The sequence below is a fragment of the Epinephelus fuscoguttatus genome, linkage group LG12 (assembly GCF_011397635.1).
Source record: "Epinephelus fuscoguttatus linkage group LG12, E.fuscoguttatus.final_Chr_v1".
Classification (NCBI taxonomy): Eukaryota; Metazoa; Chordata; class Actinopteri; order Perciformes; family Serranidae; genus Epinephelus; species Epinephelus fuscoguttatus.
Genome location: NC_064763.1, coordinates 969,187 through 994,523, shown reverse-complemented (window position 1 = coordinate 994,523; position 25,337 = coordinate 969,187). Strand labels below are relative to the sequence as shown.

Genomic DNA, 25,337 nt, shown 5'->3' with positions numbered 1-25,337 from the left:
TCCGGGCCTGGCCGGTGTTCAGTCATGGCACTGGAGGAGGAGGAGGATTTTGAACTGTGTGCAATGTGTGATGGGGAGCCAGTGTAGGTTTTAGAGGACGGGGGTGATGTAGTCTCAGGAGTGGGTGTGGGTGAGCAGGCGGGCAGCAGAGTTCTGGATGTACTGAAGTTTATTGAGGAGTTTAAATGATGAGCCATAGAGGATGCTGTTGCAGTAGTCCAGTCTGGATGTGATAAATGTGTGGATGAGGGTTTCTGCAGCAGAGAAAGTGAGTGAGGGGCGGAGACGGGCAATGTTCTTGAGGTGGAAGAAGGCAGTCCTGGCGACGTGATTGATGTGGTGGTCAAATCTTAGCTGGCTGTTGAAGATGATTCCTAGGTTGCGGGTGTGTAGTGAGGGAGACAGTGCAGTTATCGAAAGTGAGGGAGAGGCTGTGGGTGGCTTTGTTGCGGGATGTGGGGTCAATGATGATTATGTTCGATTTTCAGCTGGAGATAGTTTGTTTGCATCCATGATTTTATTTGAGTGAGACAGTTGGTGAGTGTGGAGTGGGTGGTGTTGGTAATGGCTTTGGTGGAGATGTACAGTTGGAACTTGTCGGCGTAGCATTGGAACTGGAGGCCGTGACGACGGATAATCTTGCCAAGGGGGAGCACGTAGAGGATGAAGAGGAGGGGACCAAGCGCCGACCCCTGGGGGACATCTTGGGACAGGGGAGTGGTGGGGGAGGTGCAGTTGTTTATACTGATGAACTGGTGTCGTTTGGTGAGGTAGGAGGGAATCCAGGAGAGTGCTGTGCCAGTGATGTGGAGAGATGATTCCAGTCAGGAGAGCAGGATGGAGTGATTGATGGTGTTGAAGGCTGCTGTGAGGTCAAGGAGGATGAGAATGTTGAGGTGTCCAGAGTCTAAGGAGAGGAGGAGGTCGTTGGTGACTTTCAGGAGGGCTGTTTCAGTGCTATGTTTTGAACGGAAGCTGGACTGGAAAGATTTGAACAGGTTATTGGAGGTGAGGTGGGTTCTGAATTGTGAGGCAACAGCACGTTCCAGGATTTTTGACAGGAAGGGGAGATTGGAGATGGGGCGGAAGTTACTTGGATTGTCAGGGTTTAAACCGGGTTTTGAGGTTACTGTAGATGGTGTTTATTTTTGTTTGGAAGTATGTTAAGAAGGATTGGCACTTCGCAGTGGTGAATGATGAGGAGGTGATGTCATGTGGTTTGAGGAGGGAGTTTGTGGTGGAGAACAGAGCCTTGGGGTTGTTGGAGCCAGAGTGGATGAGGTGAGAGTAGTGGGTGGACCGGGCAACGTTGAGTGCATCTTTGTATTGTTGGCTAAGTGCGGGAGTGTACCAGGGGGCGGAGTGAGTGAATGAGACGGTTTTTGATTTGGTGGGGGCGAGTTGATCCAAGCAGGAGGACAGTGTGTCATTGTAGTAGTTTACCAGGTCAGCAGGGTCATCAGACGGCGGAGAGGTGAGGCAGACAGGCAATCTGAACGTAATGGTCCGGTTGTGTTTTGTGGTGGGGATAGGGATGTCTGCGTTCATAGTGATAGCCAGGTGGTCAGAGATGTGTAGATTGTGGCTGGATAACTGTTGAATGTTGAGATTAGCGGAGCAGACCAAGTCCAGAATGTGACCACAGTTGGTTGGGAAATTAATGTGTTTGTGACCACGGTTGTGTGTTGGGAAATTAATGTGTTGGGCATAGGCGTTTCTAGCCCATTCTGGGGGGTGCTGAAGCACCCTAAATTGAATCCCAGCACCCCTACTTGTGTCGTATTGCACACGACACAAGTAGGCTCATTTTAAACAAACATTTATTTTTAGAAAACGTTCTTTTCTCAGGATTTCAACAATAGCCTGAACATCGGCTTACATTTCACTCACAGTTCTGCAAGTCGCTAAAACTTCCTGAGCATATAAATGACAGAATAATTAAACAAATAATGTTAGGCCGCTGTACAAAACAAATAATAAAACATAACGGCATCCAGCAGTCCAAAACACAGCGAGGCTCGCAAATTCAGATCACTTTTCTGTTAATTAAAATAAAATTCTGAATGTCATGGCAACTTTACGAACAGTAACAGTCCAGTTAGTGTTCATTTTTCCAACATATATTATAAATGTGCCACTGCCTAAGTGCGCAGCAGTTCAAAAATAAATAGAACAATGTTGTAGCTTAAAGCCAAACCAACACTCGCTCTAATAACGAACAGGCCTAATGCAATCTAATGTCATGGCCTAATCTTTGGACTTCTTCTTTGCACTGTGCAAAAATAAGATAGCATCCACTGTACCAGGATTCAAGCGATTCCGCCTCGCCTCTATGATGCGCCCTGCTGCGCTGAATGAGCGCTCACTCGCAGCACTAGTTGCGGGAATACACAAGACTCTCCTTGCAAGCAGCTGCAGCCGTGGGAATGAGCGGCCTTGTTTCTCCCAGAAAGAAAGCAAATTTTCCTCTGATAACTCCTCGACTTGGAAGTTAGTGGAACAGTACTCCTCCACTTCATCCATCAGTCTGGGTGGCTCATCGTCCCACTCCTCGAAGTCCACCCTCTGCTTTTTTGCTGGCCCGGTCCCGTGTCCACCTAAAACAGGTGACATTAGGTTCATTATTAACGCACACCTACCCATACACAATACCACACTAAGTTAGTGACGGTGTAACTAGCCTACTTAATGAAGAATGATATCATTGTTAGGCTGAATTTACCTTGTCCTGCAGCTGCGTAGGTGACGGAGGTGCCTTCTCCTCCATCCTGGCTGACGCGGTGTTCCTCATTCACCAGGGCGGCCCGCACTTGTCTCATCACCTCCTGTCTGTCCTCCGGAGTCAACATTTCCAGGGATTTAAATCTAGGACAGAGAAACGTGGCCATCTTGTGAGTGGGAGTCAGGAGCATTTTCTCGTCAAGCAGGTGGGATGCGCGAGCGCGGAGTTGAGATATGTATCCTGGATCTCCAAACTTTGGCTGGCAGTGTTTTTTGAGTTTGTGAAACCAGAGCAGCACGATGTGAATGGTTGGGTATTTCTCTCCTTCCAGCCCGGTAATGGCTAATTTGAAGAGAGTGAGGAATTCAATCAGATGGACCAGCTGGTCCTGATAGATGCCCTCCATCCGATGCAGCTGATCTTTTTCATCCAGGAGCTGTCTCACTTCACCATAGTGTTTCAGGACAGATTCCAGCATGTTGACTTTACTGTTCCAGCGAACTTCACACTCCTGGATCACAGTGTGCGCCAAACTCGCAACAGCCCCCGTTTTCTTAAGAAATGTGATGAGGCTTTTGCAGGTATCCAACATTTCCACCACATCTTTGATGCATTCCGCTGCATTTTTCTCACAGAAGGTGTGTCTCAGCACCGTGTTCAGGATGTGTGCGGTGCACGGGATCCAGTGGTAGGACCGAAGTGCTGACTTTATGTTTGGGCCCTGATCACTAACAAAAACCACCTTGTCCAGAGATATTCCGTAATTCATCAGCACAGTTGTTATTTGGTCATGGATATTTTCGCCGGTCTTTTTGAGAAGACAGTCAAATTCCACTGTAGCCAGGATGCGACACTCTCTAGGTGCCACTTCTCGTTAATGTAGTGACATGTTAGGACTGTGTATGCTCTCTTGTTGAATTCGTCTGTCCACATATCTGTGGTAACAGCTATTCCGCCATCCTCCATCACTTTTTGGATGCGTTCAGATAGTTTCTCCTTATCTGTAGCAGCCAGTAGCTTTGCCCTGTCGCACACAGTTTGCCAATGGGGAAGGATGGCATCAACGTCAATGGCACCATATTGAGCTCCGATGGTGATTAGTCTCTGGGCCACCTGGGCGAATCCTTTGCCGGTGACAATATCAAATGGGCGCATATCCACACAGCACAAATCCACGCAGTCGTCCACTAACTTGGATCTAACTTCCAGTGGGACTACTCTTTTGCTGTCTCGGCGGACGAATGAGTTTAAGGTATTTGTCGGACTCGGCCTGCTTGTTTTTGTTTTATCACACACATGATGTTTCATGTTCAAGGTACCTGTTTTGTGGCTATCATATACATATACGGCTTCACAGCCGTTGCATATTGCATATCCAGCACTTGAGTCGTCACTGTTAAGCACTACGCTAAATCGGTCCCACACTGAACTTTTCTGCCCTTCCTTTGTCTTGGTTTTAAGCTCTCCTTTTTTAATTTTCTCTCGAACTGCCTTCGCACCCTCCATCATGCTCCGGTGTTCCAGTCTATACACAGGGGTCCTCAATTAGGCTCAATGAGAGTCTGGCCGCTGGCCAGATTGTGCCTGACTAAATATAAATATTAAAATGTACTGTTCACATTTTAGAGCATGCAATACATTTTCCCCTCATTAATGTTTGTCAAAGCAATTTGTAAACTTTGTTTTTAAAGGGTGCGATTTAAATAAAACTTATTATTAGGCTATTATTTTCACCCGCCCATAACCCATCTGCCATTAATCAGATTGTTCATTTTTATCAACTGACCCGCCCGATCCGCGGATTAACTGCGGACCAGGCCATTATAACTGCCATCCGCGCATCTCTGAATAAGTCTCTGAATAAGTCTGTATAAATAAAGTGTAAACACTATAAATAATAGCTCCTTCAGTGACAGTCTTCAGCAACCATGGTGTGTGAAGGAGAGACTTAGGAGAACAGAGATCCACTGCTCCCAGTAACAACACCCAGTAAGAACACTGAGTCATATTTATGTAATAGATATTGGGTGTAAGTGCAACATTTTGCACACATTTGTATTATAATGGTTTTGGAGCATTTACATTTTTGTTGATTTACTTTATTTATGTTTAACATGATGAAGCTGCCTAACTTGTGTTGACATTATGGCTGTTTTTTAGCCTATATACATTCAGATGTTGTTTAATGAATTACACAATTGTAAAACATACAGTATGTATTCCTCAGGCTACAACAATCAAAATCTATGACAGTTGCATCTCAGATTGTCCCACTGTTCACATGTCTTGCATCAATATATTTTTTGTCAGATGACAAGTAGTAGAGAGACTGGAGGAGATGGAGGAGGAGAGGCAGGAAGAGAGACAAAAGGAAATGGAAGAGAGACAGGGGGAGATAGAGCCTCACAGGTGAGACCGAATCGTGAAGGATATATGTTGATAGTGAGATTCAGCACTGTGACTCGGGGTAAGCTAAAATATTGATTCATGCATAATATATGTTTATACCCAATATCAATATCAATTCGGATCACTATTACCAACCCAACTGCAGACCGCAGGCTGGTACTGAAGTTAAGCCCTTCGGAGTATACTGTTATTGTTATTATTATAGTTTACCCTGGGAAGCACATATGGACAGATGTGGTGATTCATGTAACTGATAACATTAGAGAATACATTAACCAAGACATTCTTGTATTTAGTGTAGATATCTAAATATGCATTATAAAGCAGTGATCAGTTTCACATGATGTGAAATTGCATTAAAAAATCATCAACGTACAGGTCGCCGCCATGGAGCACGTTTATGTCCCTATCAATGTGAAAATCAAACTTACGCCCTTGATTAAAGCCAAGGTGCTACTGACTAGCTAACTGACTGGATGCCCATTAACATTATAACTACTATTGTGTGTATTTATTATTATTATTATTTTGTAGATTTCAAGCACTTTTCTTTTTTGAAGTGTATTTTTATTTATGTATTTGTATTATATAATACAGACAAGAAGGAAAAAGGCAGAGACAAACATTGAAAAAGTCAATTACTGTTAATGTGTTAATTGGGGCGGCAGTGGCTCAGTCCATAGGGACTTGGGTTGGGAACCGGAGGGTCGCCTGTCGAGTCCCCGTTGGGACCAAAATATGGAGCGTGGACTGGCGGCTGGAGAGGTGCCAGTTCACCTCCTGGGCACTGTCGAGGTGCCCTTGAGCAAGGCACAGAACCCCCCAACCGCTCAGGGCACCTCATCAAGGGCAGCCCCCTCACTCTGACATCTCTCCACTTTGTGCATGTATAGGTCCTGTTTGTGCATGTGTGTGTCTTTCGGACCTGTGTGTAATTGACAAGCAAGAGTGAAAACATTGAATTTCCCCTCAGGGGGATTAATAAAGTAAATAAACTAAACTAAACGTTACATGTTGTGCATTTCATTTCAAACAAAAGTCCAAAAAATAAGTCCAAGGTCCATTTTTGGTATTTTTGGTACTCACTACAGGGGGCTGGTTTACTCCAGAAACATACATATTGTTTATGTGTATGTTAAGGAGCTGCTGTATCAAAATGAGTTATCCTCCCCCAGAAATTAGGGTTACAATATGTTTCTTTTATGATTCCAATCCATTCCTCTTCTGGTGTGTAAATGATGGCTGTGACCAGAGGACAGGGACCAGAGAGTTTGAAGGTGAGGTGTTCAAATGAGGGGGCAGGAGGGATGGAGATGGTGTTTGATATATTTCCTGAAGATGGCAGCAATGCCACCTCCCCAGCCTTCTGTACAGAGTTTGTCTATGTAAGTGGACAGCGAGGTGCCAGTGGAGTGGACAGCGTGTTGCAGGTTAGCCATTAGCTAACGTGCCAGTTTGGATGGATCTCTGAGAAGGAGGGAGCAGTTCCAGAACAGATTAAAATTGTCTATGAAGTTGATATTGTTAGTGAAGCAGGTGGACTGTAACCAGGCTGAGAATCTTTGAAAAACCTTCCGCTCCGCGGGCCGTGGTGAGAATCGGCCCGGAAATAAAAATTGATTTCCCGCAGCTGGTTAAAAATTTAAAACATCCTTCAAGTAAATTTTTGTCAGTTCAGACTGTCTACGAGCGGTGTCATCGGAGCCAACATGAACAACCATTCGTCTTATAGAGGACGGAAGAAAGCACAGCAGCGCCGGGAGTTTTCTGAGTATGACGGGAACAGTGGACCCAGGGAAACAGTGTGTGGCAGCGTTGAAAAAGCGGACATTTTTGATTATTGAGTCTCCAACTATTAATGTGGTTGGGGAGAAGAGTGGACGAGGAGGTGACGACTGCTGGTTCCCATTGCCTGAGTCAGTGCTGTGAGAAGGGGATGTGGAGTGAGGATTGTCCAGGTTTGCGGAGGGGACAACAGCAGTTGGGCCGGGAGACGGCACGCGTTTGGGCATGGCCTCTTTCAGGAGCTTTTGGTGGGGTGATTGAATGGAGGAAGCCAGCTTTGATGGCGGAGGAGAGTTGTCATTTTTAAGTGGGGGCAAATGATCCTCATCATTGGACAGCTGGAGGGGCTGAGACGAAGGTGAACTGTGTTGAGGCTTTCCATCTCAAGTACTTTTCCGGACATCAGTCCATGATTTCTCCCGACGGGATCTGGGAGAGGGAGTGAAGTTAACCAGAGCCTTGGGCTTCGCTCCTAACTGGGACCATTGAGCTGTGGCCATGATGGCTGCGCTGTTCGGAGACGGGAGGTGGACAGTTGAGTCTAGTTCTCCTGTGGATGTGGACCCAAAGTGACGACCATCGAGTCCATGATCTGTTCCTCTACCCTCAACTGGTACAGCAGTTCCAACAGTTCATCCTCCCTTCCAGCTCGTTGATCCTCTGGCTCAGCTGGTGGCAGCTGTCACAACCAGGCGAGGTGAGTGGAGGCATGTCACGGTGGGGTCGGTGGAAGTTTTCTGGGGAGGACTAAACACAACTGTGGCCAGTAATGGAGTTGAAACAGGAGAGGGGTTATAATTGTGGTGGTAGCTGTAGGCCGGTGAGGTAAAGAGAGACACAGTAGATTCGATTATAAGGCTGTACACACAGGTCAGACATGGTTAGCAAGACTTAACGGTGCAGGCCCAAATACTGGACCTGGTCCGTTGGATCGGCCTCCGGTAAGCTGTGCTGGTGGACTCCTGTTAGCCCAGTGCTAACAGTGGTTATGCCGTCTGCTGTTTCCCCGCGTGGTGTAGACTCTAATCTGCTGTGAATGCTCCCACTGCGGTGCTGTGCTCTGCGGTGTTAATCTGCTATTACTACCTTCTTGGTAGTGACGTGCTGGATGTCGCTCTCTTTCTGCAGGAGCAATTGAACCAACACGGGATGCTTCATGGATACAAATTCATGCATTTGAAATGCATCCAAGCATGTTTGGTAGTGACTCAGAGAACTGTGCGGCACCTGCTAAAAATCCTAGGAGTACAGCTGAGGCAACGGAACCATCTAGTTGTAAAGAAACCAAGTTGTTAATTTACCCATAGACATGAATTTACCTCTTCGTAAGATAAGATAAGATAAGATAAAATAAGATACAATAAAAACTTTATTAATCCCACACTTGGGAAATTCACGTCACAGCAGCTCAAAGCACAGACAGTAAAGGGAGAGTGACAATGTAGCTTGAATAAGAAAAATGAAGAAAACTAAAAGATTAAAAAATATAAAATGTGTATACAGGATATGTAGACATATAAATATAGGCTATGTACATATGTACATATATATATATATATATATATATATATATATATATACAGTACAAGCCAAAAGTTTGGACACACCTTCTCATTCAATGCGTTTTCTTTATTTTCATGACTATTTACATTGTAGATTCTCACTGAAGGCATCAAAACTATGAATGAACACATGTGGAGTTATGTACTTAACAAAAAAAGGTGAAATAACTGAAAACATGTTTTATATTCTAGTTTCTTCAAAATAGCCACCCTTTGCTCTGATTACTGCTTTGCACACTCTTGGCATTCTCTCGATGAGCTTCAAGAGGTAGTCACCTGAAATGGTTTTCCAACAGTCTTGAAGGAGTTCCCAGAGGTGTTTAGCACTTGTTGGCCCCTTTGCCTTCACTCTGCGGTCCAGCTCACCCCAAACCATCTCGACTGGGTTCAGGTCCGGTGACTGTGGAGGCCAGGTCATCTGCCGCAGCACTCCATCACTCTCCTTCTTGGTCAAATAGCCCTTACACAGCCTGGAGGTGTGTTTGGGGTCATTGTCCTGTTGAAAAATAAATGATCGTCCAACTAAACGTAAACCGGATGGGATGGCATGTCGCTGCAGGATGCTGTGGTAGCCATGCTGGTTCAGTGTGCCTTCAATTTTGAATAAATCCCCAACAGTGTCACCAGCAAAACACCCCCACACCATCACACCTCCTCCTCCATGCTACACAGTGGGAATCAGGCATGTGGAATCCATCCGTTCACCTTTTCTGCGTCTCACAAAGACATGGCGGTTGGAATCAAAGATCTCAAATTTGGACTCATCAGACCAAAGCACAGATTTCCACTGGTCTAATGTCCATTCCTTGTGTTTCTTGGCCCATACAAATCTCTTCTGCTTGTTGCCTCTCCTTAGCAGTGGTTTCCTAGCAGCTATTTGACCATGAAGGCCTGATTTGCGCAGTTTCCTCTTAACAGTTGTTCTAGAGATGGGTCTGCGGCTAGAACTCTGTGTGGCATTCATCTGGTCTCTGATCTGAGCTGCTGTTAACTTGTGATTTCTGAGGCTGGTGACTCGGATGAACTTATCCTCAGAAGTAGAGGTGACTCTTGGTCTTCCTTTCCTGGGTCGGTCCTCATGTGTGCCAGTTTCGTTGTAGCGCTTGATGGTTTTTGCGACTCCACTTGGGGACACATTTAAAGTTTTTGCAATTTTCCGGACTGACTGACCTTCATTTCTTAAAGTAATGATGACCACTCGTTTTTCTTTAGTTAGCTGATTGGTTCTTGCCATAATATGAATTTTAACAGTTGTCCAATAGGGCTGTCGGCTGTGTATTAACCTGACTTCTGCACAACATAACTGATGGTCCCAACCCCATTGATAAAGCAAGAAATTCCACTAATTAACCCTGATAAGGCACACCTGTGAAGTGGAAACCATTTCAGGTGACTACCTCTTGAAGCTCATCGAGAGAATGCCAAGAGTGTGCAAAGCAGTAATCAGAGCAAAGGGTGGCTATTTTGAAGAAACTAGAATATAAAACATGTTTTCAGTTATTTCACCTTTTTTTGTTAAGAACATAACTCCACATGTGTTCATTCATAGTTTTGATGCCTTCAGTGAGAATCTACAATGTAAATAGTCATGAAAATAAAGAAAACGCATTGAATGAGAAGGTGTGTCCAAACTTTTGGCCTGTACTGTATGAGAGAATAATAATATATTTGAAACAATAATAGCATATGTAAGAGAAATTAGTTGTACATGTGAATGCAAATAATCATGTGTAAGGAACAAAATGACAGTGAATGTAAGACAGAATGATAGGGTGTGTGAATGAGGATAGTTGTTTGTGTGAGAGAGTTTGATTGGAACGGAAGGGAGTTTGATTGAAACGGAAATAAGACTGAATTCTCAGTTCCTGATTGGTTATTTTTGATGAAGCGAGAAGAAGGCCCGCCTTCCCAATCATAATATGAAAAGATGGCAGACCTTGAGCGACTCAGTGAAGGGTCCATGTCATTGGTTCGGCAGCCCACTGGTTCAACATCCCATTAGTCCGACTGTCCGCAGTGCTGAACGGCTCGCGGAAGGCGTATCATGCACCGTGACCGGCTTGAGGCGGAGCAGGCTCATGGCTTATGTGTTTGTCACTTTCTTTTTCATTTTAACCCACACCATGATCTTTTCCTGACCCTAACCAAGTGGTTTTTGTGCCTAAACCTAACCAGACCTTAACCACAGGGCATCATGATGATTTCGGAACGGACTTCGGAACAATGAGTTTAATATGGTCGGAACAATGGGATGTCGAACCAATGGGCTGTCGAACCAATGGGCAGTTCCCCTCAGTGAAGCTGTTGGCCCATAGGCGTTTCTAGCCCATTTTGGGGGGTGCTGAAGCACCCCTAAATTGAATCCCAGCACCCCTAAAATTTGAGAGATTTGATTTTTTTTTTTTCCTGCATGTCCCTTTTTAACAAGCTAGAAAAGTGTCAAAGCCATACAGTACTTGGTTGCAACATAATATTTTAACAACAAAAATACAGTAGCACCTTTCCCCGACTCGGGCTCTGAGCGCTCTATCTGCACAGAGCAATGCACTGCCTTCCAGAGTGGGTGATATGCAGTAGTGGTCTAAGTACCTGGCTTAAACCAGGACATGTGGCACATTTCCTAACTTCTACCACTCAATACCAACACATTATTATCATTACCAGTCCTCATTTTTGCTGCATTTAATCATAGGCCACTGTTCATGTTGTCAGGTAGGAGTTAGCTGACATTTTTTCTAGCTACAGGTGGTCAGTACCACTGTCCTCTGTTTGAAATGGAATGAGAGAAGCTAGCTGTTGTGTCATGTGCATGTGTTAATGTTAAAGCCATAGGCATAGGATTGGGTAGGGACAGCAGGGACACGTCCCTGCCAGTATTCAGTCCCTTCTGTATTGTCCCTACCAATATAAACACTGGCTGTCAGCGTACACAAAGGGTACACAAAGGGTTAACAATCGTTGGTGTCTACCATACGTCCCGCCTCTAACCTCGTATTGCTCATCGATTGGCTCTACCTTTATTTTCCCCAGCGCTGCTCTCTCCACTGACTTTGTGGGTGTGCGTCACTGTACAGTTCACGGCAGTTCGTGAGGGAACGACACATTCCTGGAGCGCCGAGTGTGAACGATGAGTCGGTTGGTTCAGCAAATAAGCTAAACAAACACCTGTTGATATTAGGCTAACTGAATGGCATTCCTTGGCAGCTCTTTGCTAGATAATGAGATGCTAACGAGCTAATACTAGCTGAGCTAAGTTTGGCAACTATCAGATCAATATTATATGCCAGAGAACATGAAATTCCACTTCACATGATCCATCAGCAATCATAGATGTCATGTAGTGATGACACAGTTCAAATTAATGTTTGTAGTAAGATGAGATGATAGAAACAGTCTGAATAAATAAAGTGTAAACACTATACATAATAGCTCCTTCAGTGACAGTCTTCAGCAACCATGGTGTGTGAAGGAGAGACTTAGGAGAACAGAGATCCACTGCTCCCAGTAAAAACACCCAGTAAGAACACTGAGTCATATATGTAATAGATATTGGGTGTAAGTGCAACATTTTGCACACATTTGTATTATAATGGTTTTGGAGCATTTACATTTTTGTTGATTTACTTTATTTATGTTTAACATGATGAAGCTGCCTAACTTGTGTTGACATTATGGCTGTTTTTTAGCCTATATACATTCAGATGTTGTTTAATGAATTACACAATTGTAAAACATACAGTATGTATTCCTCAGGCTACAACAATCAAAATCTATGACTGTTGCATCTCAGATTGTCCCACTGTTCACATGTCTTGCATCAATATATTTTTTGTCAGATGACAAGTAGTAGAGAGACTGGAGGAGATGGAGGAGATGGAGGAGGAGAGGCAGGAAGAGAGACAAAAGGAAATGGAAGAGAGACAGGGGGAGATAGAGCCTCACAGGTGAGACTGAATCGTGAAGGATATATGTTGATAGTGAGATTCAGCACTGTGACTCGGGGTAAGCTAAAATATTGATTCATGCATAATATATGTTTATACCCAATATCAATATCAATTCGGATCACTATTACCAACCCAACTGCAGACCGCAGGCTGGTACTGAAGTTAAGCCCTTGGGAAGCACATATGGACAGATGTGGTGATTCATGTAACTGATAACATTAGAGAATACATTAACCAAGACATTCTTGTATTTAGTGTAGATATCTAAATATGCATTATAAAGCAGTGATCAGTTTCACATGATGTGAAATTGCATTAAAAAATCATCAACGTACAGGTCGCTGCCATGGAGCATGTTTATGTCCCTACCAATGTGAAAATCAAACCTACACCCTTGATTAAAGCCAAGGTGCTACTAACTAGCTAACTGACTGGATGCCCATTAACATTATAACTACTATTGTGTGTATTTATTATTATTATTTTGTAGATTTCAAGCACTTTTCTTTTTTGAAGTGTATTTTTATTTTTTGTATTTGTATTATATAATACAGACAAGAAGGAAAAAGGCAGAGACAAACATTGAAAAAGTCAATTACTGTTAATGTGTTAATTGGGGTGGCAGTAGCTCAGTCCATAGGGACTTGGGTTGGGAACCGGAGGGTTGCCTGTTCCGAGTCCCCGTCCGGACCAAAATATGGAGCGTGGACTGATGGCTGGAGAGGTGCCAGTTCACCTCCTGGGCACTGCCGAGATGCCCTTGAGCAAGGCACCGAACCCCCCAACCGCTCGGGGCGCCTCACCAAGGGCAGCCCCCTCACTCTGTCCTGTTTGTGCATGTGTGTGTCTTTCAGACCTGTGTGTAACTGACAAGCAAGAGTGAAAACATTGAATTTCCCCTCAGGGGGATTAATAAAGTAAATAAACTAAACTAAACTTAAACTAAATGTTACATGTTGTGCATTTCATTTCAAACAAAAGTCCAAAAAATAAGTCCAAGGTCCATTTTTGGTATTTTTGGTACTCACTATAGGGGGCTGGTTTACTCCAGAAACATACATACTGTTTATGTGTATGTTGAGGAGCTGCTGTATCAAAATGAGTTATCCTCCCCCAGAAATTAGGGTTACGATATGTTTCTTTTATGATTCCAATCCATTCTTCTTTTGCTGTGGCTCAGCATTTAAATAACCTTTATCAGATTTGATGGTTTGATGGGCTGAGTCTCTCAAGTTCCGCCATCTTCTCATATTATGATTGGGAAGGCGGGCCTTCTTCTCGCTTCATCAAAAATAATCAATCAGGAACTGAGAATTCAGTCTTATTTCCGTTTCAATCAAACTCCCTTCCGTTTCAACCCTAACTCTCTCACACAAACAACTATTCTCATTCACACACCCTATCATTCTGTCTTACATTCACTGTCATTTTGTTCCTTACACATGATTATTTGCATTCACATGTACAACTAATTTCTCTTACATATGCTATTTTTCTGTTTCAAATATATTATTATTCTCTCATACATATATTAGAACTTTGTTTTACATATACTGTTACTTTCATGTACATACTATCATATTTACATACATATAATATTATCCTCTGTTACACTAAGAGTATGACAGTAAATAAGACATGATGATAAATGTAAGAGAGTATAGTAGTGTTTGTGTAAGAGTATAGTGGTGTATGTATAAGAGTATGATTGTGCATGTAAGAAGGTATAGTAGTGTTTGTGTGAGAGTATAGTGGTGTATGTATAAGAGTATGACTGTGCATGTAAGAGGGTATACTAGTGTTGTCACGATACCAAAATCTTTGTTTCGGTACCGATACCAATATGAATTTCGATACTTTCTGGTACTTTTTCCTAAGGAAAAGTCCTTTTGGATACAAACCTTTAGAACAATAAATAGTAAGGGTGTAACAGTACCAAAAAAAATCACGGTTCGGTAAGTACCTCGGTACGGACGTCACGGTTTGGTAACTCAAATGTTTCACCAAGTTGGTGTTGTCTCGTGATGTCTCCCTTTGTGAGACTGACTTTCTCTTGCTTTTTTCACGTGTGCCAGCTGCGAATGTTGATACAGGTGTGTAGGATACAGTCATACACACCACTTGTGCAATCTGTGCTCCATTAGGAACAAGGAAGGCGTTTGTTTGTATAAATGAATTAAATAAATTAATGAATTGAATCAATTTAAAAAGTACCGGTATTTTCCAAGTGCAGTATAGTACCGTTTGGAATACTCTAGTACTGCGGTACTATTTTAGTACTGGTATACCGTGCAACACTAGGGTATACAGTAGTAGTGTTTGTGTGAGAGTATAGTGGTGTATGTATGACAGTATGATTGTGCATGTAAGAGGGTATAGTAGTGTTTGTATGAGAGTATAGTGGTGTATGTATGAGAGTATGATTGTGCATGTAAGAGGGTATAGTAGTGTTTGTGTGAGAGTATAGTGGTGTATGTATGAGAGTATGATGTACATGTGAAACCAAATATGAATTATGTCTTAAAGGGCCTCTCATACGTTTTAGTATCTCGTGCACTCGAGTTAGCTTATCTCGTGCGCACGTTTTAGTATCTCGTGTGCACGAGATAGATTTTTTTTTTCTTTTTTAGGGACTTTAGGGGCTCTGTAGACATGTTAAAACAGTGCGCACCATATATATTTTTATCTATTTTATAGATACTTCAGATTGTTTAGCATTAATTGGTGACAGAAAAGAACAAATTTCATTCTGCAGGGAAACGTGTGTCCTTACTGTGCATATGACAATAAACACTCTGAATCTTGAATCTATATGTGTTATGAAGACCCTATGTGTGCTCAAAGCTGTGGCACAAGTTATGCACCGAAATCTGGCGTAAGAAAAACAATAATAAGATGAAAAATAAGTATGAGGAATAACAAGTGTGTTCCTGTGTGTGCTGTGCACATCAGGCACACAAATAAAATGAATCATCATGACTATCATTTATCATAATTTGTCTGCACATGTCCCACATCTGCATGCACATATGAAAACCCAAAAAATGCATCAGGGCACAACAGAAACACATCCACCCTCCAAACCTGCGACATTCAGATATCCTGCTGCTGCTCCTGCTCCTGTTAAGAGCTTCTTAAAGAGCGATCTTAAGAGCGATCCTAAGAAGGGCATTAAGAACGCACCTGGGAAACACCAGACCAAAGACGTTCTTAACCCTTAGATGCATAAGTGGGTCAAAAATGACCCGGTGAGGTTGTTTTCTTGCAATATCGATATAATGAAAAGTTGTCATCATTTCATATTCCAGCTATTACTCAAAAAACAAGTTATTGGTATCATGCCATTTAAATTTTTAACTTACATTATATACATTTTAAGAAATTTAAGTTTTTGTATTACTACCCCAAGCTTCCATAAGTGGGTCAAAAATGACCCACATTCATTTCCTATGGAATTTCATGGGAACCTTTGATTCTTATCAACTGTGACTGTCAGGAACATATATTTTGTGGACCACACAAACTATACCATAAGTGTCACCCCTTAAGAAGATTGTTTTACACAGCAAGATCTGATACATGTAAGTATTATCTTCATTTTCATCATCATGACTACTGTGTGAAAGAGTAACGTTATGTCTTATCATGTATCAAGAAATTAACACTAGCTAGCTAACTAAGCTAACTAACTTTACTGTATGTAGTGTGTGTGTGTGTGTGTGTGTGTGTGTGTGTGTGTGTGTGTGTGTGTGAATTATGACTATTGTGTGAAAGAGTATGTGTTTCTCATCTATCATCAAATTTGCCTATTTTATACTTTGCGAAACTAGCTAGCTAACTAAGCTAGCTAACAGTACTGTATGTACTGTGTGTGTGTGTGTGTGTGTGTGTGTGTGTGTGTGTGTGTGTGTGTGTGTGTGTGTGTGATCCATGACTATTGTGTGAAAGAGTATCTGTTTCTTATCATCTATCATCAAATTTGCCTATTTTATAGTTTGCGAAAAAAGTTAGCTCACCAAGCTGGCTAAGTCACAACTGCATATAGTGAGGAGACAAGAAGGCAAGAAAAGAGAGAGGAACTGTCTGGACAGTTACACACGCGCATATATTCTCTCTTTCTCTCTCTCTCTTCCTCTCTCCCTCCCTCACACACACACACATACACACACACACACACTCACACAAAATGGATGTTGACATTGTTCTATTGCTGTTGTGCAATTTTCTTTCTCAATTTTCAAAATGTTTTAAAAATGTTCATAATGTTGAAAAAGTGAAAAATAAAAATATTTCAAACATGAAATTATTCTTGTGTGGACCACAGCATCATACAAAATATAATACAAATTATTATTCCCAACCAAAATGACAAAACTGACATAAAAACACATTGATTCTAACACGGGTCATTTTTGACCCACTTATGGAAGAGTGTAGGCTCCAGTCACTAAGGGTTAAGTAAGATCGCTCTTAACTGGGAAATGTGGCCATTATCTGTATTATCCTTCTTAGTGACTAAGTGGTTATGTGGTGTCTGTCAAAATAAAGGATAAAGAGCTCTTGTAGGATGCTTTTCAAGAATGGGTGGGAAGAACAAATGTCTCACTGGAGGTAATTCTATTGTATTTATTATTTCAGCAAAATGGCAAAGTCACTTCTAAGCACTGTTAAACAGCAGAGGAAATCTCCAAGGATGTCTTAAAGTAGTCAAGTAATGCTAAAGGCTCCTTAACAGTGAGTACAAGCAAAGAATTATATCATTTTTATCTTCATATATTCTAATTTATTTTCAAGACACTACCTCCCTTTTTCCCTCTCTGGTTTTTAGAGGATTAGTGAATCCCTCATCGATCAAACTGAAGCAACCACAAGTAAAATGTCATATAAATGTATAATGATGCTCCTTAAATGTTCAAAGGTCATGATTATCCATTCATATATGACAATGAAGCCTTGTGTGTGTGTCCCATGCAAGCCTTGTACAGCAAGTGTGTTACCTCAGCTCCAGGTCATCTGAGCTAAAAAAGTAAATCACATAACAAAAAACAAACTGGTGTATTTGCTTCTTCATACATTTGTCTCACATATTCTCCCTTCCACGAATCTATTTCAGACAGCATGACTGCATGAAAGCTAAGAGCCTTTTCACTGACTTTGCAATGTCTGCTTTTTATTGGCAGTAGAAGTGCACAACCTTGGCTATAGATTTTCAAGGTCAGTTAATGATTGGCAAACTACATTAAATGTTGTAAAGAGGCCACAAAACCACATATTGGAGGTCCCTTAAGGCCAAAACACACCAGCGCCGTACGACGTGCATCAAAAGAGATGTGCGTATTTACAAACCCACACTGGCAGGATGTCGACACGCGTGACATGACGCACCGCGGCACTTCTCGCTATTGTCCTATTTTCTAGCCGGCCTTGAAAAAGCGCTTCTTATTCAGAGAAAAGCCTATTTTGTACTATTTTTGTACTCCCGTAGTAGCAGCTCTGTTGAAGAGCAGAGAAGAAGGTACCGTCGTTGTCTGGTTGTGGTGGTCGTCCTCCGTTGTGTGTTGTCTTTCTCTTCTTGTGTCTTCTTCCTTGTTTTTTGTTCTAATTGGCGGTTGGCAACCAGCTAGTCACATCACCGCCACCTAGCGGAGTGGAGTGTACGATAGAATTCCAGTTGATGCCCCGCAGCATGACGCTTTCTGTAGGCGTTTCTCAATGTCAAGGAAGGATCCTCAAACGGCCAAATTTGAAGGACATTACGTCATCGACCCCCGCCGAAGGACTGCTCCAATGTCAAGGATCCTTCCGAATTTTACGAAGGACTGAGTCCTTCTTTCAGAGAAATCGAAGGATGCATGTGTGGCTCCTCCGCAGGTATAAAATCCCCACAGTGCTTTGCACAGTACACGATTTGCTGGAAGTGAGGGCGGGGCCTCCTCAATGAAACCTGCACCGCGGAGCTTGGCAGGATTTAGATTAATATGTCATTTATTTGGATTAATGTCTCCACCTGAATTTTTCGCGGTGAGAATGGCCACAGTAAAGACATTAGAATATGCTACAGGTCAAAGCATCACTCTTCTGTTTTGAGGTGAACATATTTCAGAGGATTACCCGTTAATGTACAATTGGCGCGATCAGCTGAGTCAGAACAGTGCAGCTCATCAGATCAGATCTGTTCATATTATTGTAGCGCAGTGTGTGTGGTGACACACAGAAAATATGGATCACTGTGAAATGACAGACTGTGTGAGTCTGTGTTCACTGTTAATGATAATTTAGAACTTTTTCAGCTGTTGTCTTTACTCCATTACTCTGCTTACTCTTAAATACAATCCAGAAATATATTCTCCCTAAAAGTCATGTGACTCTGACAGTACTGATGCATGTGTTTAAAACTGTCCAACAACATTGGAGAGTGCCAAAATGATCACAGTAACTGAAACCCCCTCAGTCTGCTGAGGGTTAATGACGATCACATGGGGACACTTATTAGCCTGTTTCATTGTGTGTTCACTGAATGCTTGGGAGGACTCTTGCCTTGCTTCTGCAGGATCCTTCCTTGGAGGACACATCCCCCCAAGGAAGAATCCTTGACTTTAAGAAACACCCCCTGTGTGTGTTGGGGGCAGCACCTGACTCGTGTCAATGACGCTGCCGTCATGTGGCGCTGGCGGTGTGTTTTGGATTTTAGTTTCAGAGAAGCTGACAACAAGTAGCTGATGGTTAAAGCATAACTTTACATTCTCAACAGAATTCATTAGACTTGGTTCAGTTCTCTGCAGTTTGTGATGAAGAATAACATTAATTTTGCATTCACATGATTGCTTGGTTAAAAATAGTATTCAGCTGACTATCTCTTTCATGTTGTTTACATCTCACTGGCATATTAATTAATACAAATAGGGCAAGCAGCAGTCAGGTGTCAGATGTTAACACACTGGCTGCTTTGCTTCTTTTGCCTGCTGGCCAGTTAGCTATAAGGTAAGCTGTACTGATGCTTATGAAGTTAACCTCAGTATTTAAAGGTCCAGTGTCTAGGATTTAGGGAGGTATATTGGCAGAAATGGAACATAATGGTCTTATGTTTTCATTTGTTTATAATCACCTGAAACTAAGAATTGTTGTTTTTGTTACCATAACATGAGCCATTTATATCTACATAGAGAGCAGGTCCAAACAGAGTCTACAGTTCTTTCAGTTTCTACAGTAGCATGGAATAGACAAATCAGACACTGGCTCCAGATAGGGCCATTCAGGTTTTCATGTCAATCCCTGTAGTTCTCCTACATGCCTGGCACATGGGAGAAATTTCTGTTGGTTGCAATCTCATGCCACTAAATCCTACACACTACAGGGCCTGTAAGTCTTGGACTAAGGATAACAGTGTCCACTCAATGTAGCGACAAATCTAACATTTCAGAGTGCCTTTAAAATTTTAAGTATTGGATTCATTGACAGAAACAGCCATTAGGTCTGTACAGTTACGTACCTTTATGTCTGCTGCTCTTGTGGGGTGAGACTCTGTGCTCTGTGCTCTCTGGCAGCAAACTGTGAAACCAGCGGTGATGCAAGTGTTGCACCCCCAGGTTTTGGGAAGCAGGCCAGTGTCGCCCTGCACTTGCTCCCCCTCTGGACACAGGCTGAATGGCAGCCCATCTGGAACGTGCCCTCACACCCAGGCCGGCAGTCCTGAAGGCAGTAGGAGGTGCCGCGAGGGACAGCAAGGGTGGTTGGCAGGCAAGGTTTGACTGGGCTACTCTGATGCTGGAGCGCTGCAGGAGCAGGATACTGCCTGCCATCAGATAGGCAATGCCCAGACAGAGCAGAAGCATCTGAGCCCGCTTTAAGAGGCAGTGCAGTCTGTAGAGGGGCGCCATTATCCTGTTTACTGTCTCTTACCTCAGTGAAAGGCCATTTCATGGATCAGGAGTAAGGAGATCTGTGACCTACTTACAACTTCACGATCTTAGAAAGACCTGCAGCATCTGGTAATGTTGTAGACATTGTATCTTGGTCCTTCGTCACAACAGAGTCCAACAGCAGTGGTGGAACAATGGATATGCCACAAAAAAGAGGTTTAATATCCAAGGCTGTGGTCACCGACTTCAGGACAATCATGGGGAAAAGCTAGAGCACAAAAACAGAAAAGCACAGACTTGAAGCTTGAGTGTATTTCTCTGTATGTGAGCACAATCTAATGGAACAGAAGTATATGCCTGGTGAATTAAATGCACAGCTCGTGTTGACATATGGGCTTTTGTTTCTGTCTTGCAGCATCTTGAAACACATCCCTTGGTGTCTGCTGCTTTGTTGCTTTCATTCCTGCAATTTGTTTTCAGTTCAAATCCTGCCTCAAGTTGTGCTCTGCAATTCCTGTAATTCTTGTTTCATCTGGTGGTGCTTTCCTATCACATTCATTTTTTTAAAGAGAGGAAGTTAGAAAATGACACCAACCTTCACTAATATGACTTTTGAAGGGATTGCCTTTCAATACACAGATTTTATTCAATCCCTGCACAGTCCGATTATATTTATTTGAACACTGATATTACCCTAGTCTCAGTTAACACACTCAAATGACATCATGGGATGAAAAAAAATCTGTGTGGAGAGCATTATGGGTGCTTATGAAATGGGGATTATTGCAGCAGTATGCTGACAATCTGTAGAAAGATTAATAGATGATGACTAAAAAACATGCAAAGATGACAATTTTGAAGATGCCTGGATGATCAGTATTGCTAGCGTTAAGCCTGATACGTTGATTGAAAAGAGGAGCAGTGATGTGCAGCCCTGTCCCACTCCTGTGTGCTATTGTATATGTTTTCTGCCACGATGGTCTCTTGCCCCCCTTGATTCAAAATTCTCATGTAACACCAGCTCTGTTTGTCCACCCCCCAGTGACTGTCTCTCCTCCGTCACATCCGATGATATCCATTATTGCCCTGTTGTCTCGGTGGCAGTCGCACACCGTCATGCCCTTCAGCTCTACTTTTCATCTGAGGCCTCTCGTGTTCTAACTCGTGAAGCGGACCCGCCACTATGTACCCGGTAACCCCCCAATACCACCATCACGGAAAAAAGTAGGGGTGCGGTAGCCTAGGGCTCTCGAGGATAGAAGCAACAGTTTGCACAATGAACAATATCTGATCAAGTCTGGGTGCCCCAAGTTCTATTCAGCTCCCCATTTCACACTAAATGATCCTAACAAATCCATTGTCTGTCTATCTGTGTGGATGTAACGGGATGATTGGGATATTGAAAGATAAATCAATGAACACCGAGTGTAAACACGCATCACCTATTTAAGAATCCGAGGTCTTCCATCTTAAACCCCCTCAACGTGCTTCCACCATTTATAGTATTTGAACACAGGCTACGCGGCTTACCTTCAGCCGTGAGGTGGACGCTCGGCATCCTTGTGTCGTGCGATCACTCAGGTTATCGGTTAATGGCCGTTGTGTTTGCTGTTTTCCCCGCTTACTGTCCAGTGAAGGCTCCACTGCTCTCCAGCATTTCCCACCGCTGTTATTATATAATCTCTCTCTCGCTTTCTTTCTCTCTCTCTCTCTCTGTCTGTCTGTCTCTCTCTCTCCCAGTCAGTGCTGCTCTCCGTCGCTCTCAAAGGCTGGCGCGGCACTATGAAGCGCAGGCAGTAGGCTGTGCGTGAGTGTGTGTGCTGGTGAGAGGTAAAGGGGATGAGGAGGAGGGGAATCTTTGTCATTTGCATTGGTGAACGCGTCACAGCTCCTGTACTGAGCAAACTGACGCGTCTCCAGCAGTCCGCACCTCGCGCTGCACATGGGGCCTGATAATAAACAGCGGCTTCACCATATCTACCATATCATATTTCCCGACACCAAGCGTCACAGCGCCATGCAGCCTGCTCTGCATTGGACCATGATTTTGTCGGTAATCACTTAAGAAGCAGCATGCGCGCTGCACCCAAACAACACTTCTTTCAGCGGGATAAAAAAAAAAACTGCAAATCACCCGTCAGCTATTTGAAGGGTATTCAGCTTTGTGTGTGTCTGGCAAAGGAACTACGACTTTACTGTAGTGTTACTTTTGTCACTGTAATGGAGGACAAGGACCAAGCAAAACTTCCAAATACATCATTTCGCAGCCATATCTCTGACGCCCCATCAGGACAAGAGATCTTGTTAGCCGCTGATAGTTTGAAGATAATCAGTTACAGCTGTCCACTTGGATTCAGCCGTGCACGTTGGTGGAATTGAATTACTAAAGGAGTGGACTTGTGTAATGAGTCATGTATGATGCCTTGACGTCCCTACATTTCAGCACCATGAACAGCGCTTTGTCTGTGCACCCTCCCATGAACAAGGGCAATAAACAGCACATAACAAAACGCTTTGTCATGGCTCAATTTTAAATTGAGGCCTTCATGTAGCCTACTGTACATGGCCTAGATACAAGTGCTGTTGTGTTCAAAGGTGCCGAAAGATATGCATCTCCCATTTTTAATTAGTTTTAATTTCTACATAGTGTGGAGTCTTAATGTTAAAAATAATAATAATTTAATCAAAAATCAACAATTATTTAAAATCCTTTACAATTTAAAATACTTAACAATGAGTGCTGGCTAAAAGCAAACCAGAGCTGTATCCACTCTTAGCTGAATACACTCAAACTAAGAGGTAATAGTGTATTGATGCATTGTTGTATGTGTATTTTAGTGTATGTATTGTGGTACGTGGTGATATTTGTACTGTAGTGTAGTAGTAAAGTGCAGGGGCAATTCTAGGATCAGAGGTTTAGGGGTGCTGAGCACCCAGAGAGCTGCCCGGCCAAGCAAGATAAATTTTACTGTTTTGTACATTTTAACTCATTTTCATTCCCACATTTGTGAAAGTAAAGCACAACACTTTTTGGGAAAGTCTGTGACTAAACCATCAAATCTGATAAAGGTTATTTAAATGCTGAGCCACAGCAAAAGAGCAATGGATTGGAATCATAAAAGAAACATATCGTAACCCTAATTTCTGGGGGAGGATAACTCATTCTGATACAGCAGCTCCTCAACATACACATAAACAGTATGTATGTTTCTGGAGTAAACCAGCCCCCTATAGTGAGTACCAAAAATACCAAAAATGGACCTTGGACTTATGTTTTTGGACTTTTGTTTGAAATGAAATGCACAACATGTAACGTTTAGTTTAAGTTTAGTTTAGTTTATTTACTTTATTAATCCCCCTGAGGGGAAATTCAATGTTTTCACTCTTGCTTGTCAATTACACACAGGTCTGAAAGACACACACATGCACAAACAGGACAGAGTGAGGGGGCTGCCCTTGGTGAGGCGCCCCGAGCAGTTGGGGAGATCGGTGCCTTGCTCAAGGGCACCTCGGCAGTGCCAAAGAGGTGAACTGGCACCTCTCCAGCCACCAGTCCACGCTCCATATTTTGGTCCCGAGGGGGACTCAACAGGCGACCCTCCGGTTCCCAACCCAAGTCCCTATGGACTGAGCCACTGCCGCCCCAATTAACACATTAACAGTAATTGACTTTTTCAATGTTTGTCTCTGCCTTTTTCCTTCTTGTCTGTATTATATAATACAAATACATAAATAAAAATACACTTCAAAAAAGAAAAGTGCTTGAAATCTACAAAATAATAATAATAAATACACACAATAGTAGTTATAATGTTAATGGGCATCCAGTCAGTTAGCTAGTCAGTAGCACCTTGGCTTTAATCAAGGGTGTAGGTTTGATTTTCACATTGGTAGGGACATAAACATGCTCCATGGCGGCAACCTGTACGTTGATGATTTTTTAATGCAATTTCACATCATGTGAAACTGATCACTGCTTTATAATGCATATTTAGATATCTACACTAAATACAAGAATGTCTTGGTTAACGTATTCTCTAATGTTATCAGTTACATGAATATACACTGATAACTTCACCACATCTGTCCGTATGTGCTTCCCAGGGTAAACTATAATAATAACAATAACAGTATACTCCGAAGGGCTTAACTTCAGTACCAGCCTTCAGTACCAACCCTGCAGTTGGGTTGGTAATAGTGATCCGAATTGATATTGATATTGGGTATAAAAATATATTATGCATGAATCAATATTTTAGCTTACCCCGAGTCACAGTGCTGAATCTCACTATCAACATATATCCTTCACGATTCATTCTCACCTGTGAGGCTCTATCTCCCCCTGTCTCTCTTCCATTTCCTTTTGTCTCTCTTCCTGCCTCTCCTCCTCCATCTCCTCCAGTCTTTCTACTACTTGTCATCTGACAAAAAATATATTGATGCAAGACATGTGAACAGTGGGACAATCTGAGATGCAACAGTCATAGATTTTGATTGTTTTAGCCTGAGGAATACATACTGTATGTTTTATAATTGTGTAATTCATTAAACAACATCTGAATGTATATAGGCTAAAAATCAGCTATAATGTCAACACAAGTTAGGCAGCTTCATCATGTTAAACATAAATAAAGTAAATCAACAAAAATGTAAATGCTCCAAAACCATTATAATACAAATGTGTGCAAAATGTTGCACTTACACCCAATATCTATTACATAAATATAACTCAGTGTTCTTACTGGGTCTTTTTACTGGGAGCAGTGGATCTCTGTTCTCCTAAGTCTCTCCTTCACACACCATGGTTGCTGAAGACTGTCACTGAAGGAGCTATTATTTATAGTGTTTACACTTTATTTATTCAGACTGTTTCTATCATCTCATCTTACTACAAACATTAATTTGAACTGTGTCATTACTACATGACATCTATGATTGCTGATGGATCATGTGAAGTGGAATTTCATGTTCTCTGGCATATAATATTGATCTGATAGTTGCCAAACTTAGCTCAGCTAGTATTAGCTCGTTAGCATCTCATTATCTAGCAAAG

General features: G+C 42.5%; 1 protein-coding gene across 1 annotated transcript in view; it reads right to left on the bottom strand.

The window, feature by feature from the left end:
* The window catches only part of LOC125897973 (WSC domain-containing protein 1-like), a 178,097-nt gene extending 156,001 nt beyond the window's left edge, over positions 1 to 22,096 (bottom strand). The window contains exons 1-2 of the mRNA XM_049591538.1: positions 21,815 to 22,096; positions 19,915 to 20,552 (exon numbers count right to left, since the gene is read on the bottom strand). Of these exons, the coding sequence (XP_049447495.1) occupies positions 19,915 to 20,302 (388 nt within the window). The 5' untranslated portion in view covers positions 20,303 to 20,552; positions 21,815 to 22,096. The remainder of the gene's footprint in view (positions 1 to 19,914; positions 20,553 to 21,814) is intronic.
* Positions 22,097 to 25,337: the final 3,241 nt, after the last annotated feature.